The 18,587-nt window shown below is 41.5% G+C and overlaps 2 protein-coding genes across 8 annotated transcripts in view; one reads left to right on the top strand and one right to left on the bottom strand.

Moving 5' to 3' along the window:
- The first annotated feature begins 2,879 nt into the window (after positions 1-2,879).
- LRP2BP (LRP2 binding protein) lies at positions 2,880-16,189 on the top strand. 6 transcript variants are annotated; one of them, XM_069788354.1, is made up of 8 exons: positions 2,880-3,157; positions 3,544-3,659; positions 5,688-5,801; positions 7,324-7,466; positions 7,544-7,649; positions 8,119-8,342; positions 14,055-14,220; positions 16,060-16,189. In XM_069788354.1, exons 1-8 carry the CDS (start codon positions 3,094-3,096, stop codon positions 16,123-16,125), a joined length of 999 nt encoding a protein of 332 aa, XP_069644455.1. In that variant the 5' UTR covers positions 2,880-3,093; the 3' UTR covers positions 16,126-16,189. The 6 variants fall into 6 exon arrangements, with proteins under 6 accessions (XP_069644455.1, XP_069644488.1, XP_069644461.1 ...); XM_069788360.1 differs by having other exon boundaries at positions 2,889-3,157; positions 3,547-3,659; XM_069788364.1 differs by lacking the exon at positions 2,880-3,157 and adding an exon at positions 3,223-3,292 and having other exon boundaries at positions 3,547-3,659.
- A 1,066-nt stretch (positions 16,190-17,255) lies between these two features.
- The window catches only part of SNX25 (sorting nexin 25), a 91,429-nt gene continuing 90,097 nt past the window's right edge, over positions 17,256-18,587 (bottom strand). For both annotated transcript variants that reach the window (XM_069788315.1, XM_069788323.1), the window contains one exon: positions 17,256-18,263. In XM_069788315.1, the coding sequence (XP_069644416.1) occupies positions 18,189-18,263 (75 nt within the window). In that variant the 3' untranslated portion in view covers positions 17,256-18,188. The remainder of the gene's footprint in view (positions 18,264-18,587) is intronic.

Here is an 18,587-nt window from a genome sequence, read left to right as displayed (position 1 = left end):
TCCCCCTGAGCGTACAGGCTACAGCAGGTTCATCACCAGACTGAGTGGGGCTGGACACGGTGGTGATCGCAGGGTTCGGGAGACACACCTGTTACACCTCTGTTCAAAACACCTCTGCAAAAACAGAATTTTCCTTCCCACTTCCTTGAGCACTGAATGACCCAGAGAGGGTCAGGCCGTATGGGCCAAGGTCACAAGCTTTCCACCCATAGACCTGTCTGTGCTGGAAACCAGAACCAGCCACAGCCATACTCAGTTACCGCCAAAAAGAATTGCTTGGAATCTATTTTGAGCACGGGGGCAGTGACGTTTCATGGTGAAACCTGCCTTCCCCCCGCAGAGCTTTGTACCCAGTGTCCATGGCTGCTGGGGAAGGCAGGGGTGGAAGAGGTGAATGCCCACGCGTGGGGAAACCACAGTCTCCATCACCCACTGCTTTGAATTTTAAAAAACAACTGCGTAACTTCGTTTCACACAGACACAGTCTCTGCTCAGATTATGTTTAAAAGCAACTGCCCGTCCTTTCTGTGCTATAAAATCCAGTTTGACAGAGGATTCAATTACTACTAATCATGCTTCACAGTTAAAAGCCTGAAGAGAAGAGCATCTTAACCCAGTGTCCAAGGTACACAGTTCTGTCTCCTTACCACTATAGTATTTCCTTCTGTCTCCTTACTACTATAGTATTTCCTTCTGTGTCAGATGCCTACATGTTTGTTGTGGAAGTTACTCATAATCACTACCATCATTAAAAAAAAAGAAAAAATGAAATCAAAAGTCATGTGTTTAAGAAAATAACAAAATTGCATGGTTTTGATAAACAGAGTTGTTAAGGGAAAAGAAGTCTAACAGTGTTCCTTTAGGGTATATATATCGTTCTGAAATAAACGCACAAACATCATTACAATTACCTCCTGCTTCTCCTTTGGGAAAGCATATATAAAGTATTTAAGTAGTGGAATATGAACATACACAGTATCATTTTTAAAGGTACAGAAATCCAGGTAAATAGGCAGTGTATCAATTCAGCAGAATTATTTCAGTGACAGTTTTCACCTCTCCTTTCATATGGAAAGAAATACACCGTGTAATTACCAAATGTTTATTTTCCTGAACAGCTAGCCAAGCAAATTAGTTAATAAACACATAAAATCCCTACACTTCTACCTAAGCATTGTTGGGGATGAAATACCTCTGCACAGATGCCAGAAATACACAGTCATTGTTTACGCAACTATAAAGACTCTTCTGAAAACACACATATCCAAAAGTAGCTTAAGACTAAATGGTCCTGGATCACCCAGGAGGTTTTTTTTAAAGACCTTCCCTCCCCCACATTACCTCAGCGATTCGTAGGTTTCAAGCTGCATCCGAGAAATTCCATCTTTCCAGCCTAACCACCTACACAAACCCTCACATCCTGCCAGCCACGACTCTCTTCAAATTCTTCCTATTAATTAGTTCTTGAGCTTCGTGCCACATTTTGCTCACCTCATTAGTGCCTGCAAAACTCTTCTGCCCCTGAATAACTACATACTTGTATTGGTTATAAACACAGATGCAACGATTTTCATCTATTTTGTACGGCCCAGCCCAAGGGCCACTTAAGGACAAGGCTTCCCGACTACAGCTGTTCTGGAAGATAACTCGCTAAAAATTCCTCTGCGCTTCCTATCTCTGACTACACATCTTGCAGAGGTATCAAGAAAATGAAATTGGAAAAACTGGTCCTAATAAATGTGTGTAAGCAATCAGGTAAACCAAGGCGTGCTGTTGGATCTCACACCCTTCAGCATCAAAAGCAGCAACGCAGCCCAGTGTTAATTGCCTTTGCTGAAGGCTATCGTTGCTTTCACAGACTGTTCTTCACTCTGCCTGTTAAATCAAGTAATTCACTGATGCTTTAAAAAAAGTTTATTTTCCTGTAGACTTCTTAGGCTGTATCATCTACACAAAATGAATCAGGGTGAGTTTTAGGAGGTTTTTGGCACTGAAAGTTAGTTGGGACTGTTGGAAAACATCATGCGGAGCCCACAGGTTTAACCACACAAATCCGCAAGCATTACGCTCCTGTTTTGACTGTTGCCTCTGTCCCTGTTGCTATAGAAACAGATTGCACTGCCAAAAATGGAAGGATGATAATCCTCGGGAAAAAAAAAAAAGCAAAAAAAAGAAAAAGCTGGGAATGCAGCTAAAGATAATTTTAAAAGCACTCTCGCAGCATTTTGGTATTATATCCCTTTTTATAAGAGAGACAGCCAGAAGCTATCAACAGAAGTGGAAACAATGCCTCACATTTCAGGAGAAATCAGCTTCAAACAGCATTTTCCCTCAATTATCCTTCCAGGTTTTGTAGTATCTACATGGGGAAAACAAAATGCATTACAACGAAACAGTTTCTGATCACTGGAAGTAGGGAAGTCTCATTTTCTAGACTGAAGTTTCGTGGCCTAGTGCCCTTTTAACTGAATTGCATTCAGAGTTTCTGTTATTTTTGCCCATTGGGCTTCCGCATTTAATTTGCAACAGGACAGGCAGGTAGTGGGAAAGATCCTGTGGATGCCCAAACCGCAGCCTGTCCTTTCCCATCACGTATTTTCGCATTGTTTGGCACTGGCCAACAGCTAGAATGCTATCTCCACTGACCCCCGGCCTACGTGACAGTGTCCATCTCCTTTCCTTGGGAAAAATGGCCCCAAACGCGAAGGGAACGTTACTTTCCCCGTCTTCCTTCTTCTGCCGTGTTAAGGGCCACGGGGCTGCGGTGGGGGGGGTGGTCCGGGACAGCAAGCGGGACAACCGCCACTCGCCGGCCGCCAACCGCCGCACGCCAACCGCCAACCGCCGCACACCCACCAACCGCCACCCGCCTGAGGCGCCCCGCCGCCTCACACGGCGGGGCGGCCGCCCTCCTCCCCCGCCCCCGGCGGCTCGGGGAGCCCGACACCAGCAGGCGCGGCCGCGGGGCTCCCGGCTCACCGTTACCCGGCGGAGCCGGCGGGGCGGGCCCGGCTTCCCGCCGTCCCGGCAGGCCTGGCCCTCACCCCCTCCCGGCTGCGGGCCGCCCGGCGGGTCGCTCGCCGCCGGGCCGGGATGAAGCTGCGCAGCGAGCCCCTGCCCCGGGCCGGCGGCGCCCAGCCCGGCCCCGAGGCGCCAGGTACGGAGCCGACCTGCGGAGCGCCACCGCCCCCACCACCCCCCGCCCGCCCCTCCGGTAGGGCTCCGCGGGCCGGGCTGGAGCCGGGCCCGTGAGGCTCCCCCAGCCACGCTGCTCGCCAGCAGGCACCGACAGGTATTCTGCGATGTGAAGTCCCCGCTTTGGTTCAGGTTCGCTTTTAAGCTCCTCTGCGGCGAACTTAAGGTTCACAAGGGTCTGGTTGTCTTCACTGAACTTTTCCCTTTTATCGAATAGCTTTCTCTTTCATCTTCGTCTTTCAAAAAATGTCATGAAAGGGGGACACCACCGGCTTCAGACCTTTAGTGTGCTTATTGATGCTGTTCCATCTCTTTTGGGAAAAAAGCAAATATATGTCTATTTTTAAGCAGAGAACTGCAGCCGCGCTGCTTTATTTGCAAAAGCAGAGGAGCTGTTGGCGAAGAGAACAGCAGGCGGAGATCCTCTGGCACCTTTTCTGAAAGGACAACTGTACTACGAAGAGGTTGGGGTTTCCATCTTTTAAGTAAATATTATAAAGCTGACAATTTTCAATACCACTGAAAGAGAGAACTTAAAAAAAACTGCAAGAGGCGCCTATGCCTGGTTTGTCCCCATGAAAATCGCCAGGTGTTCTCCCTAAATATGTTTTTCCTACACTCTCCCCAAACATCTAGTGGTGTCTTCCAGGCCTCCTAAGGACCAGATAAGTAAGCAGCAGCCTATTCCTAGAGCTAACACCCAAGCCAGTTGGTTTTTGGCCAGGTGACTGGCCAAACACAACACACTGGTTGCAGTTAATGTGGTACTGGTCCCAGACCCAAGACACAGCTTTCAATATTTGTTCCCTACTTAGCCACCAGTTTTGATGAAATTTGTTGAACCATGTTATTTTGAGATTTCTGTCCCTGCCCACTTTGGCTAAAATTGCATCGCCCATGTATTTGAAAGTAAACGCTTGGGGAACGGTGTAAGACTGGCTGGCAGGTGAACATAAACCTCAATTTCTTGTGCAAATTAGAATAACTCAGTTCAGGAAGATGGAGAAGAATGTAGTACAAGTACTGACTCATGTATTTTCAAATGTGATGTACATGGATTCAGTAGTTTGTAGTGCAGCTAGTGGCACAGTCTAAATCAGTCTCAGGGTTTGCAGCAGGAACAGAATTAACTCACCCAGGGCTTCTGCTTTCTGGGCCCTGTCCTTCTTAATGTTTGTGTTAATGAATTGCCTGATTTTGGCATGATCACAACTGACCCCTTGGAGCAGAAGACCTGTGTGTTTCTTGATGAGCTGGTTTGGATGTCCCTGTTATATATTGCTGTCCATCCCTAAATTTATTCTTTGAGCAGGTTTTAATTTCCAGATTTTTGGACATATGTCTGTAGTGCTTAAAAATGCATGTTCTCATAGTACTGCAATTTCAGATGTTAGATAAAAATCACTGTCTGATCAGAGCCATATGACTCCTTATAGCACTAAAATTCTCAGGAAAGGTGAGAGTACAGGTGCTTCCCATACGTCTTTTTCTGATACTCATGACCGCTGGTTGTAAAAAGGCACTGTTATTTTTCCAGAGTTCTTCAAAAATACAAAGCCCACACAGTCATTATGGCTAAGCTCCTGAGACAATTAGTAGTTTAGACAATTAATAGTTAGGACAATATTAACAAGGGGTGTTTTGTCATTGTGAGGATGTTTGACTGTAGAACTATTGCTCAGTTTTAAGCTTTTGCAGTCTGGTATTGTTTTATCAAAGCATACGGAAAATTATAGAGAAGAACATTTTAATTTCAATATTGTTTTTACTTAGTATGCTTATATAAAAATATTTTAGTAAGGACTCCAGGCTCAGTTAACTGGTACATTACAGTTGTTTAACTGTGTATTTTTACATCTAGTTTCTTCTTCGACTTAACGCAGAAGCAAATACTCTCTAAGATTCTTTTTTAGAAGTGAAAGTATCTCTGCTGTTACAGGTGATGCCTTCATAAGAAATGTGGGGCAGACAGCTGGGTCCATAAAATCTTCAGACATCTGAGTTTAGTCTTTGTGAAACCAACCCTTAGTTCAGATGTAAAAGCAGATTCTTAAGCCCTTGAGGTATAAGAATAGCTCACCTAAGTTAAGGGATGTCAGATAGATAGGGCAGGGCATCTGAATCAGACTCTGACCTCCTTAAACTAAAAAGATGACATTTTGGGGGAGGGGAAGAAAGGTTGTCAGAATGTCTTTTGGTTTCAGAGATGTTGTTTGTATACCACTACTTATATTTAGGGCTTTTAAAATATATATTAAAAAAAAAGAAAACTTGTTTGAAAGTTCTAAGTGCTTCCACCCTATCCAACTTTCTTGTGATTGTTGACTTTCTCTACTTCTGTTTTCTGCCACTTCTATGGTTGCAATTTTTTGTTCTTTCTTCATGAGGGAAATGTTCCAGGTTGAAAAACAGTAGGAGTATATACTGGCAAGTTAGCCTGCCATATGTACGCTTCGTTCTGTGTCCTTCATTGTTTATTCTGTCTTTCCCAGGGGTTGTATGAAGAAGCATTAATACAATTTGAAAAAATTGAGGATACAGATTTTCAAGCAATGTATCAGCTTGGTGTAATGCATTATGATGGGCTAGGCACTAAAGAAGACCCTGTGAGTAATCTGGCTGTACACTTTTTACTTTTAATATTAGCTGATAATTACTAAGAGCTTCTTTGTAAGCTTGATTATTTAGTTTAAAATAAACTGGTCTTTGATTTACAATTGATTTCATAAAGTACAGATGTTTACAAAGCGTCATTAAAGAGAGGGTTCTGGGCTGAAGAAGTTTTCAAAAAAAGCTATAATAAAACACGTTTATCTGAAAAATATGACAATTTGTATTTTAAAATACAACTTCTGAGGGTTTGGTTGTACTTTGTGTGGAAGCTATGTTTAAAAATTGCTATTAATTTGTTACTTTTTAATAAGCAGTGTATATAAATGAAAATAAAATGTGTAAAAATGGAAATCAAACAACTATATTTCAAAGTGTAAAACATCTGTTGCACAAAGATGTTTTTTACATGGATGCTAAAGAAGATTGTGCTTCTGCCAGTGGTGGGCAGTAATATTTTTAAATTAGACAAATGAAGAATTACATTTGCAAGAATTTGAAGAATTCAAATTGAAGATTTACGTTACAAAAAAGGAAGACAAAGGAATGACTTGCTACAATAAGAAGAGAAGAGTTAATTTATTGGAGAACATGATCTTAAAGAGTGGTATGAGGAAAGAATACAAATAGGACAAAAGGAAGGGTAGGTAACAAAACAGGAGGGGAAAAAAATGAACCAAACAGCGTATTAACAAAACAGACTCTTGTCTGGTGCTTAGAGGATTGTCAGCAAAGCAGAAAATATTCTGCTGGTTTTTAGAGGTGGTTCATTTGTTCTGTATGCCTGTATAATTACTACATTGGTTTACTTGCAAATAAACATTTTAGTAAAGTTTCTTTCTTTTTTGTGTATTACAATATGAAAGGTGAATAAAAGAGGAACCTTTCGCAAAGGACTGTTTCTAGTGTATTTAAACAGGGTGTCCATGCTAAATCCTAACAGTGTAAAACTTGTTTCTAAAATACTTTTGAGGTCCTTGGATGATACACTATACAGCTGCTCATATGCAATGTTCTCCGTTTGCTTATTTAACATTATCATTTTTTTGTCCATTATGAATCTAAGGTATTTTTAATGGAGTGTGCTGTTGTATCACTTTGCCTTCTGTTAAGGTTGTTCTGTGATTTCAGATACATTATGCAATATGAAAAAGTTTACAGAACTCTAAAATTGAAAATATAGCAAGTTTAGGATGTGACTTTCATTTATATAGGCACAAGAATATTTTTGAGAAAATGTTTATCAATGAAGAAGAGTAATACAATATCAGATGAACATTGATAGGGAAATGTTTCACATTAAAAATATGTTGGAGTCAAAAATCTAGGGGCTCTCTAGTAACCAAAGATCAGTTCTGCTTTGGTATAACACTGTTCTCCAGACTGTCCTGCCAGTACACCTCAGCCTTTCTTCAGTGTGGAAAAATTACCTGTCTTGCAGAAGTTAGTGGATTCTCAGACTCTTTATTTAATCCTCTTTGCAGTCTGAATGCAATAACTAAAATGTCTCAATTTTAGGAAAGGGGAGTGGAATACATGAAGAAAATACTCTACTCTGATTCCCTGGAAGCAAGACACTTGAAGTTTGCAGCTGCATACAATCTTGGCAGAGCGTATTATGAAGGATGTGGTGTTAAGCAGTCAACTAAAGAGGCTGAAAGGTAATAGCAGTCAGTAATTTTCCTAATAAATATAAGATGCTGTGTTACTTAAACTTTCTTTGTACCCATTTTCTTAGGTTGTGGCTTATTGCTGCAGACCATGGAAATCCAAAAGCAAGCGTAAAGGCCCAGAGTACTTTAGGAATGCTTTATTCTGTGTCAGTTCTAAAAGATCTGAAGAAGGTAAAGCCCACTTGTACCTTTTGAGTTTCATGAGTCGCAATTAATTTTGAATTTCACAGAAAGATTACAGTGATATATTTGACTCTGAAAGCTGTATTTTAAGTAAGTTCTGCTAGGCATTATCATCCATTTAAGCCTGTATGAACAGATGGCCAGAACCCCTCATTTTGACTCATTTGACACTACTAGCCAAGATTATTATTTTTTTTTTTTAGTGGGAGTATCAGTGAGAAGGATAGAATGGATTTAAGTTTTGTCAGCTTTGGTAACCTTCAGAAATCAAGCAGATGTTACTGATTGACATCTCTGACAGTAAATGAAGCAGGTTTAAAAGCCTCACAAGGATTCTGCTTTCTTTTATGTATAAACACTTCTTACAGGGTGGTTGATGTAAAAGCTTTTGTGGAAACAGTATGCAAGAAAAGCAGCTAAAGTAAATATATACTCCAACTTTATGCCTATTGTTTAGGCCTTTTTCTGGCATTCAGAAGCATGTGGCAATGGAAATCTGGAATCACAGGGAGCGCTTGGTGTTATGTATCTCTATGGACAAGGTATACGTCGAAACACTAAATCTGCTTTGGAGTGTTTGAGAGAAGCGGCAGAACGTGGAAACATCTATGCTCAAGGCCATCTTGTGGAATATTATTATAACAGAAAATTTTACTCAACAGCTGTTGCAGTAGCGAAAAGGTGAAGTTAATTTTGCTTTATTTTTTATTATGGTTCTTCATGTAAGACCACGTAACTCAGATTAAAATGATTGATAAATTCATGCTCTTGTCTCTCAAACTCAAGAGACATTTGAGAGAATGAATTACAAAACCTCATCTCTAAAGAGGGAATAGCGTATCACAGACAAAATTAATACTATAAGGTTCTCAATTACTCAGTACACTTGAACTTTTCTTTCTGATCCTGTGAAGCAAAACAGCCTTGATCTAGAATCCCAAGTAGACCAAGTAGAAGCCCACAGGCAACCCTGCCTTCTTGTCTCCTCAGTCCACAATCTCCTCTAGGCTCCTGCCTTCACCATTCCCTTTTAAACCCCTACAGTCATAGAATACCAGGCTGGAAGAGACCTCAAGGATCATCTAGGCTAACCTGTCTCGACAAAAGCATGGTCTAGACAAGGTGGCCCAGCACCCTGTCCAGCCACATCTTAGAAGCGTCCAATGTTGGGGAATCCACCACTTCCCTGAGGAGATTATTCCAAAGGCTGACTGTTCTTGTGAAAAATTTTCCTCGTGTCCAATTAGAATGTCCCCAGGAGTAACTTGTACCCATTACCCCTTGTCTTTTCCATGTGACTCCTTGTAAAAAGGGAGTCTCCATCTTCTTTGTAGCCACCCTTTAAATATTGGAACGTGGTGGTAAGGTCTCCCCTAAGCCTTCTTTTCTCAAGGTTGAACAAGCCCAGTTCTCTCAGCCTTTCCTCATACGGCAGGCTTCCCAGGCCTTTGATCATCTTTGTGGCCTTCTCTGGACCATCTCCGGCCTGTCCACATCTTTCTTGTGTAGCAGGGACCAAAACTGAACACAGTATTCCAGATGTGGCCTGACCAGTGCTGAGTAGAGTGGGCTAATGACTCCTTTATCTCTGCTGGTGATGCCCTTGTTGATGCAACCTGCATCCTGCTGGGTATCATGGCCGCAGCAGCACACTGTTCACTCATATGGAGCTTGTTGTCCACCAGGACCCCCAGGTCCCTTTCCACAGAGCTGCTCCCCAGCCGGGTAGATCCCAGCCTGTGCTGCACTCCTGGATTATGTTTTCCCAGGTGCAAGACCTTACGCTTGTCTTTGTTGAACTTCACAAGGTTCTTGGTAGCTGTTGTGGTTTAACCCCAGCCAGCAACTAAGAACCACACAGCTGCTCACTCACTCCTCCCCCACTCAGTGGGGAGAAAATCAGGAAAAAAAGAAGTAAAACTCATGGGTTGAGATAAGAACGGTTTAATAGAATATAAAAAGAAGAAACTAATAATGATAATGATAACACTAATAAAATGACAACAGTAATAATGAAAGGATTGGAATGTACAAATGATGGAGAATGCAATTGCTCACCACCTGCCGATCTATGCCCAGTTAGTACCTGAGCAGTGATTCCCCCTCCACGCCTCCTCCCCCCAGTTTATATACTAGATGTGACGTCCCATGGTATGGAATACCCCTTTGGCCACTTTGGGTCAGCTGCCCCGGCTGTGTCCTGTGCCAACTTCTTGTGCCCCTCCAGCTTTCTCGCTGGCTGGGCATGAGAAGCCGAAAAATCCTTGACTTTAGACTAAACATTACATAGCAACAACTGAAAACATCAGTGTTACCAAGACTCTTCTCACACTGAACTCAAAACATAGCACTGTTCCAGCTACTAGGAAGTCAATCAACTCTATCCCAGCTGAAACCAGGACATTAGCTCACTCTTCCAGCCTATCCAGGTCTTCCTGCAGGGTGCCTCTCCCTTCTGAGTGTCCGCTTCCCCACTCAATTTGGTATAATTGGCAAACTTCATCAGGGCATGATCCCGTAGTCCAGATCACTTACAAAGATATTAAACAGTGTTGGGCCCAATATCAGTCCCTGGGCGACCCAGCTTGTGACAGGTTGCCAATTTGAAAAGGAGCTATTTACCAGCACCCCCTGGGTGCGGCGTGTCAGCCAGTTTCCCACCCACCGCACAGACCACTTGTCTAATCTGTAACCCATCAGTTTCTCTAGGAGGAGGCTGTGGGAAACTGTACTGAAAGCCTTGGAGAAATCCAGGTAGGCAATGTCCACCGCTCGCCCCACATCAACCGAGCAGGTTACTTTGTCATAGAAGGTGATCAGGTTTGTCAAGCATGATTTGCCCTTGGTGAGTCCATGCTGGCTTCTCCCAGACACATGCTTCATTTGACTTGTGATAGCCCCCAGGAGGATTCGTTCCATAACTTTCCCAGGGACTGAAGTAAGACTGATGGGCCTGTAATTTCCTGGATCCTCCTTTAAGCCCTTGTTGTAGGTGGGGGGGTGACATTAGCCTTCTTCCAGTCTTCTGGAATGTTGCCTGATGTTCATGACTTCTCAAATATTATGGAGAGCGGTCTCACAACGACATCAGCCAGCTTTCTTAACACCCTTGTGTGGATATTTTTGGGGCCCATCGATTTGTAGGGGTCAAGCTCCTTTAATAGTTCACATACTAACGCTTCCTTCACTGACGGTGGGTCTGTGTTTGCATCAACCTGGGGCCCAAGAGTGCTGGTAAAGACAGAGATGAAGAAAGTGTTGAGAACCTCTGCCTTTTCAGCTTTCTTGGTGACCGCCCCACCCACACCCCTTATCTTTACCAAGTTTCATCTCTCGCAATTGTTCATGCTTCCCTCAATCTTTGTTTCGGGGGTTACAAGCCATCTCCTACAATTGTTCTTCTAACAAATGTCTGGGTAGTTGAAATCACCCACAAGAACCTGCTTCTGTTGACCCAAAGCTTGCTTAAGTGACCCAAATATTGCTTCGTTGGCCTTATCATCTTGGTTTGGAGGTCGGTAGCAGATGCCTACTGCAAGATCCCCATTGGAGACAACCCCTCTCATCCTGACCCAGAGGCATTTGATAGGGCTTCCACAATCACTGTAGCTGACTTCTATACATTCAAGGTTCTCCTTAGCATAGAGGGCAACTCCTCCTCCTCCTCTTCTTCCCTGCCTGTCTTTACAAAACAGCCTATAGCCATCCATCACAATCCTCCAGTCATGTGAGTTGTCCCACCATGTTTCAGTTATTCCTGTGATATCATAACTTTCTGACTGGGCGCAGAGCTCCAGTTCCTCCCGTTTGTTCCCCAGGCTATGTGAATTGGTATACATACACTTGAGGTGGTTGGCCTTCTGGTTCTCATCCTGGGAGGCAGCTAAGGAATATTTGTCGCAGCTCTGGTTGGCCTGGCTCATTCCCCAGTTGGTTGCAATGGCGTGAGTGTTGCCACTTTGGACCCCAGACCTCAAGTCCTTCAGTTTAGGGCTCACCTCACCAAGCTGGCCAGCCTGCTGTCAAAGATTCCCTTGCCTCTTCTAGACAGGTGGATCCCATCCCTCCCTAATAGGCTATTGTCATCGAAGAATGTCTTGTTGTCATAAAAGCCAAAACCCTCACAATGGCACCAGCCATGAAGCCAGAAGTTGATTTGCATTATATGTCTATTCCTGGCTGCACACTTTCCTCTAAGTGGTAAAATGGAAGAAAAGATAACTTGGGCACCAATACTTTTCTCTTGCACCCCCAGGGCTTTGTAGTCTTCCTTGATTCTGCCCAGGTTCCGGCTTGCAGTGTCATTCGTGCCCACGTAAAGGAGTAGCAATGGATAGTAGCCTGTGCTCTTGACAAGTTGAGGTACCCCCTCAGCAGCATCTCAGACCTTTGCTCCCAGAAGGCAGCACACCCCTCGTGACTCCCTGTCAGTCCGGCAGATGGGCACCTCAGTGACCCGTAACAGAGAGTCACCCACTATGAGCACCCGTCGTTTCTTTTTGTGGTATCCGCTGTGTGCTGCTGGTGTAGTTCCTCCTTGCAGGCCTTGCTTGTGGGTGTCCGCAGCTGTTAAAGCTTCCTATCTGGTTATGGCTAGAATGCTGGAGGGCGGGAGCTGAAGCAGGGTCCTGCTTTTGTGGGTCATCAGGGTCCAAGGTGCCTCATTCTCTGTGGTGTCCGCCACAGGAGCATGGCTCTGAAACCACTTAATGATCTCCGTCTCGTCCCCTCTAATACTGCAAAGAATACAAGTATTATACAAGTAGTATAATACTCTGTAGTATAATAATAATTATAGTAGTATAATGCTCTCCACCTCCGCCATCTGAATGTAATTTCTACCCACTGATTTCCACCCCGTCTTTTCCTTGCTCTGTGGCTCAATGTGCTTTGGTCCAGTTCCTCTGTCCTTTACAGGAAAGGTAAGCATTGATATTGGGTGGGATCCTGCAATAGGTACTCCAAGCAGCACGGTCTGGGAACTAGGAGTAGCTGCTGCACACAGTGACAAGTCATTACCCTTGAGCTTATCATCAGTTGCTGCTTATGGGGATGCATACTACATCAGCATTTTTAAGCCTGGACCACAAAATAGGCATCTGCAGGCAAGTGGTTTCTGGTGATTATCTGCTTGTGTAGAGGTACTGGTCTGAGCCATGGCTCAGTAGCACGGACCAGCCTATTCACAGGCAGTCACCGTAGGACTTGCTGCTCCACCTACACACATGCTGGAGTGGTTTGCGTATGGCAGAAAGAGCGACTTCTGTTATAGGCTGCGATATTCAAAATAGCCAATCTGTGTCAAGTTTCTGTACCTTGAACTAGTCATGGAGGAGAAAAGCTATGTTGGTGCCAGTTCTGTAGCTGATAAACAGCACATTTCTGTAACAAACCTCCAGAGCTGGCTAGTACATGTTAAAAGTTCAATGTGTCAAACAAATTATTAATTTGCTGGAGATAAGATGCAGACAGACTACTTATATAAGCTGCACACAACAGCATTCATGCTTTTTGCGGTATGAAGCTGCTGCTGCTGGCCAGCAATAAACGTGTCACAACTTACCATCTTACAGCAGCTGCACCACCACACAGCAGCAGCTCTGGTAATTCAGTCATTCAGCTATGAACACTGCTATACTCATTGCTGAAAAGGATTGTTTTCTCTGTGAAATGCTGCTTGTCTTTCTCTTGCACTGTTAAGTAGACTGATAGCTAGTCTAGCTTGTTTCACTTGGAATGTCCTTCTATGTTCATACCAACTACACCGTTTGTTATATTATGTACAAACACACAAACATTAAGTGGTTATGTACAGTATAACCTATAAGCCTCCAATTCTTAAAACGGTTCTTAGTAAAAACAACATGCTGAAAATAAAGATCTTCAGATTACTTTGATTTGCCAACAGCCTAGTAAGAACTTGGAATTTTAGTATCATAGAATCATGGAATGGTTTGGGTTGAACCTTTAAAGATCATCTAGTTCCAACCCACCTGCTGTGGGCAGGGACATCTCCCACTAGATGAGGTTGCTCAACTGTATGAATTAAGACCTTTGCCTTTCTTCCACATATATATTAATTTCCCTGAAATATTTTAATAGGAACAATTAGCATAAAATATACTGCCTTTTATAACTAGTATAACTATAGTGAAAATGACTGCAAAAGTTACATATTTGTTTACTATTTAATATCATAATATTCAAGTAAGACTAACTTCAAATTCTGAATAGAAGAATTCTCATCAGGCTGCTGAATACATGTAAATTTCAGCTTATTTTGGATAATGAATGATGTAAATGGAAAGGAGGCATTGCAAAGTCATAAATGGTTGACTTACATTATTGCTTGAAATAGCGTTATGTAACCTAATGCTGTAAATTCCACAACAGGATTACAGAAAATGATGACATCGATATGTTAGCAAAGGTAACCGACTGTCTTCCTAGATATGTAGCCAAGGGAGTTGCTATGGCTACTTTCTACTTGGCTAGATGCCTCCAGCTTGGCCTAGGTGTGCAGCAAGATCAAGCCGCTGCTAAAAAATGCTATTCTAAGGTAAGTTGAGAAGTCTTACAGGCTAGTTCATATCTCACGAAATTGTGCGATACCTTGGATTTGAGTCTTTAACACTTGCTGTCTGGTTAAAGACTCCAACATTATTTATGTTTAAAAAAAAAATCTGTGCAAGAAAATGATAAAAGTAAAATAGAAGTATATTGAAAGCTACTGAAAATAGTCCTGAAAGGATACTACCTGTCCACCTGCTTAAGCAAACAACGCGTTCTGCCAAACAACAACAAAAAATCTGTGATAATCACCACAGCAAAGAGCTTGGTACCTTGCAAGATAAATTAGCTAAATTTGAATAATTTTATCCCCAATTAATTTTCTGTCTGTCATTCTCTCAAACTGAAAAATCGTAACTTTTCCTTAACTTTAGATTCTCTAACAATCACAGTCCTCATTAACAATACTTAAATCAGTCATAACTGGTTGCTAAAAATGTAAACATAAAAACAAGCATGACAATAGCTGAGGATCTACTGCTACTGATACATAGGGAAAAAACAGGTCACATTTTTTGAAAGTTCTGAAGTAAGATTTATTGCTTGAGGAAAAAGATCGATAACAGCTTCTAGAAGATGAATCCACTAAATAGTATCAGTGGTACCAAAAGGTACAGTCAAGGCAAGATGATTATGCCAACTGTAGGGAGTGTAGCAAGATTGGATCTGTGCGTCAGAGAGACCTGATGATTTCTGGGCATGTAGAGACCATTTGTTTCCGCAAGTAGAATACTTTGCACCAAGCTGGACCTCAATCCAAATAAATGGAGAGTAATGTAAATGATAAATTATCAAATAACAATTTTTGTGGCTCCTTATTCAAGGAAGCCACTGATACAAGAAGCCTAGCAGAGCAAGTGAACCTCTGAATACAGACATTTTAAACATTTTGTTCTCCTGCTGTCAAAGTGTTATAGAGGATAGGATGAGGAGGAGATCGGGACAGGAATATAAGCTGGGGTGCTAAGAACACTGTAGCCAGTAGTCCTAGGTAAGTCTTAAGGCATGGAAGAGGCCCATGAGGATTAAGTTGCTGCATGGCTTTGTCTGAGTACAGCCCTTCCCACTGTCTTCCATCAGGTCTAGTGTAACCACCACAACTGAAAGAAAATGACAACTTTCACTCATCGTTCACTAGCTGTACATCTGAGACTGGAATGTCACTAGCTTCTTAGTGTATAGAGAGAGATCATTTCTAGTGACTGGTGCCAATGCATCTCTGCATCAACAACAAAAGAGAAGGAACAAAAAATAAACAAGGAAGCTATCTGACGCAGTAACTTTAGAACAAGAGTTGTGGGTGTGTTCAGTTTCTTTTGTACCTGCAAAATAAGTCTCATGTTAACTGTACAATTATACCCCCTTAAAATTAAAGTCATGTTTGCTTTTTTAATTAACTGCTTAGCTGTGGTTTTGGCCTACTGTTCTTAGACCCAGTCAGTTTTGAAAGAGGTGAGAAAGAGAAGACAGGCATCCCAGAGGGTACTGAAACACACGATGGAAGTGAGTGTAACTGATCTAGGCTGTAAGCAGATGTCTATTTCTGACTGTGGTACCAGCGCATACCATACCAACAAACAGAATAAAAAAAAATAATAAAACCAAGCCTAACACTATAGTCAAGTATGCTTATTTTAAATACTGCATTCTTCTCACGTGGCATCAGAAACAGGGATTTAAAGCTGGATATATTAACTCTTTAATATTTTAACAAGTTGATTACCTCAGGTAATGTCAACAAAACTTAAAGACCTTATTAATGTTATATTGACAATACACAATTTTATTTTAGCTATAAACTAGAACTCCCTATTCTTTGTTTTCAAAGGCCTGCCTTCTGGATCCTGGCGTTGCTTCTGACCTTGAACTGGCAGCTAATCTTGGGAGAATTTAGTGCTTCCTTTAACCGTGACTGGTATATACATATATTTCCTACAATAAACCATCTTTAAACTCCAGCAATTGTAGACTGTTCATCACTTACTGCTTGCTTTTCAGCTTTCTATAAATTATTATTTAAAGCAATATACTGATTCTTTTTTATCTAAAAAAAAAAAAAAAGAGAAAGCAGAAAGCTCACACTCCTCCTTTAACTGAGATGAGGCAGACTTTTAAAATGGTGTTGAAGACTTCAGGTTTATTAAGGACATTTTACTGGGACAGATGTCCTGTGTTTTCTTCATGTCATACAGCACATGAATCAAACCAAAACCAAACAAAAATGGTTGTTTCCTTTTCTGCATTTTTAGTATTTAAACATTAAATTTTCATATTCTGAAAAGCTAGACCCCAAAATTGTCGTTTTCACATAGAACCCATTCACAAGTCATGACTATTTTTAAATCTTACTTTTGTTAGTGGTGTGTATACTTTCTGTCACATGCTTGGTTAATGCATCTAGATCTACTTATGTGTCTTAACACATTTTACTCTTAGACTGCAGAGATTCAAAGTTGGAAATTGGTCTGTATGACACTAAGCTTTGCAGTTCAAACCGTGTCAACTTCTAAAACTAGAAAATGCTACTTAAAGAACTATGGAAAAAAAAAACCATTCGTATGGAAACATTCAATGTGTGTGTCCTCTGCATGAGGCCTGTTTTCCTCCATCATTCTTCATACTGCATTTACACTGCCCCTGTTTGTACCAGAAATAGTTGAAAACCTGTTGGCTAGGAGTGTGTACGCCTGAGCAATGTTATGCTGAATCTTTTACCAAAAGATACTTTGATTAACCACTAGTAAATTTTACTGATTGCTATGGTAAGCTTGCACACTTCTAAATACCTATTTACTTGTAACAATTTCTATGTGCAGAATTTGGCTTGCTCTTTAGGACTGTGCTGTGACTTGAAAACTTTTTTGAAACTGTTGGAGCAGAAGGCTAGACATTAGTAAAAACATTGATTTAAATATAGCGTAGGGATTTTATGTACCTTACAATATAGCCAGTCTTAACTGCAAGCAGTTTTTCTAAGAGCACAACTGTACTGAATTTAAAAGAAAGTAATGAGTGTCACCTAGGGATTTTTGATGATGTTTAATTATTTAGATGTGCATTAAGACCATATTTACATATTTTTACATAAATTAAAAAAAACACTGAAGACATTGTTTTCTTTCCTTGTATAAAATAAGGGAAAGATCTTAAGGTTGTTTGAAATTGGGGTATTTGAATAAAACAGCCCTGAGTAATATCAGGGAAGTGATTAGAATGGTTTAATTAAATGTCTGCTTAATCATTCATAGAAGCAATTCATAAGCACTAATCTCTGAACTAACATTTAACACAGGCATTCTGTTAGGACATACCAGTTTATAATACATATTTTCGACACAGACTTCAGAGTAACGTAAATATTCCTTACGAAACTAGTGCTGTCAAACTCATTCATTAGTTGTCAGTACAGCCTCATTATCAAGTACTGCAATCCAGTTGTGTTATTTATTGCTTACAAATGCTTCAAACTACGGGAAATCTTTGGTAAAAATAAACTGATAAAATTTTCACAATAGCTTTACATGTAGTATTGCACGACAAGGCTTTTTCAATACACAAGAAAAAAGGAATGCTCAAATCCTCAGTGAGGAGATTAGAACTGTACAACATTCATTAGTTTACCACTATAAGCAAAATTTCTTTTCATAAATGTTTAAAATATTTTCTGGTTTCTTTCAGCTTATATGAACATTTATTTTTCAATCTACATTTGAAACAGAAGAGTAGTCAAATAGAACAATTTAAATAAAAATTGGCAACTATACAGCATTGTTTTGTCTACCCTACTACAGCATCAGATCTTTTCAAGTCTGTTTACTTCACAAAAAACTCAAGAGGAAAAAAAAACGCTAAAAATAATCATAGTCCTCAGCCCTCTATGGAAAAGAGGAAAATAAGTTTCATGTCTATTATTGGACATAGACATTTCTCTAGTGGTCCAATTGTGCAGATTCAAACCTAAGCGGCATTAAGCTGCTCCAAATGAGCTCTCAGCTCAGGACACAGTTCAGTTAGCAGCAGTTCCAGCAAAACCTGAAAAACAGAAAAGAGTCAAGATGAGCGCAGGTGCCAAATGAGAACTTCTTCTTCCTTTCTGTCATGCTTAGAGCATCACAGGTAACAGAAGCGTGTAGAGTCATTCTCCTCATCATTCACGCAACTACTTTTCTTTCATCCTGAAGTCAGCACGCACCCTACAGATAACACGGGAAATGCCTTAAGGCTGCAAGAAGGCAAGTGCCACAGGCAGCTGCTTTGAGGTGTTTCCCACCCTGTATAAACTGGTGCTGTTCTGTGGGAGCCACGGTAGCTGCCTGAGCAAGCGCCAGGGCAGGCACCTCCCGAGCGGGCTGCCTC

The sequence above is a fragment of the Haliaeetus albicilla genome, chromosome 1, assembly GCF_947461875.1.
Source record: "Haliaeetus albicilla chromosome 1, bHalAlb1.1, whole genome shotgun sequence".
In the NCBI taxonomy this organism is placed as follows: domain Eukaryota; kingdom Metazoa; phylum Chordata; class Aves; order Accipitriformes; family Accipitridae; genus Haliaeetus; species Haliaeetus albicilla.
This window is presented reverse-complemented; position numbering and strand designations above follow the sequence as displayed.

What these genes read in the sequence shown, in the direction of transcription:
- LRP2BP (XM_069788354.1), top strand. Translation starts at nt 3,094, where the DNA reads ATGAAGCTGCGCAGCGAGCCCCTGCCCCGGGCCGGCGGCGCCCAGCCC. An exon ending in TCAACTAAAGAGGCTGAAAG is followed by an intron (nt 7,467 to 7,543) that starts GTAATAGCAGTC and finishes CCATTTTCTTAG; the next exon opens with GTTGTGGCTTATTGCTGCAG. An exon ending in TTCTAAAAGATCTGAAGAAG is followed by an intron (nt 7,650 to 8,118) that starts GTAAAGCCCACT and finishes CCTATTGTTTAG; the next exon opens with GCCTTTTTCTGGCATTCAGA.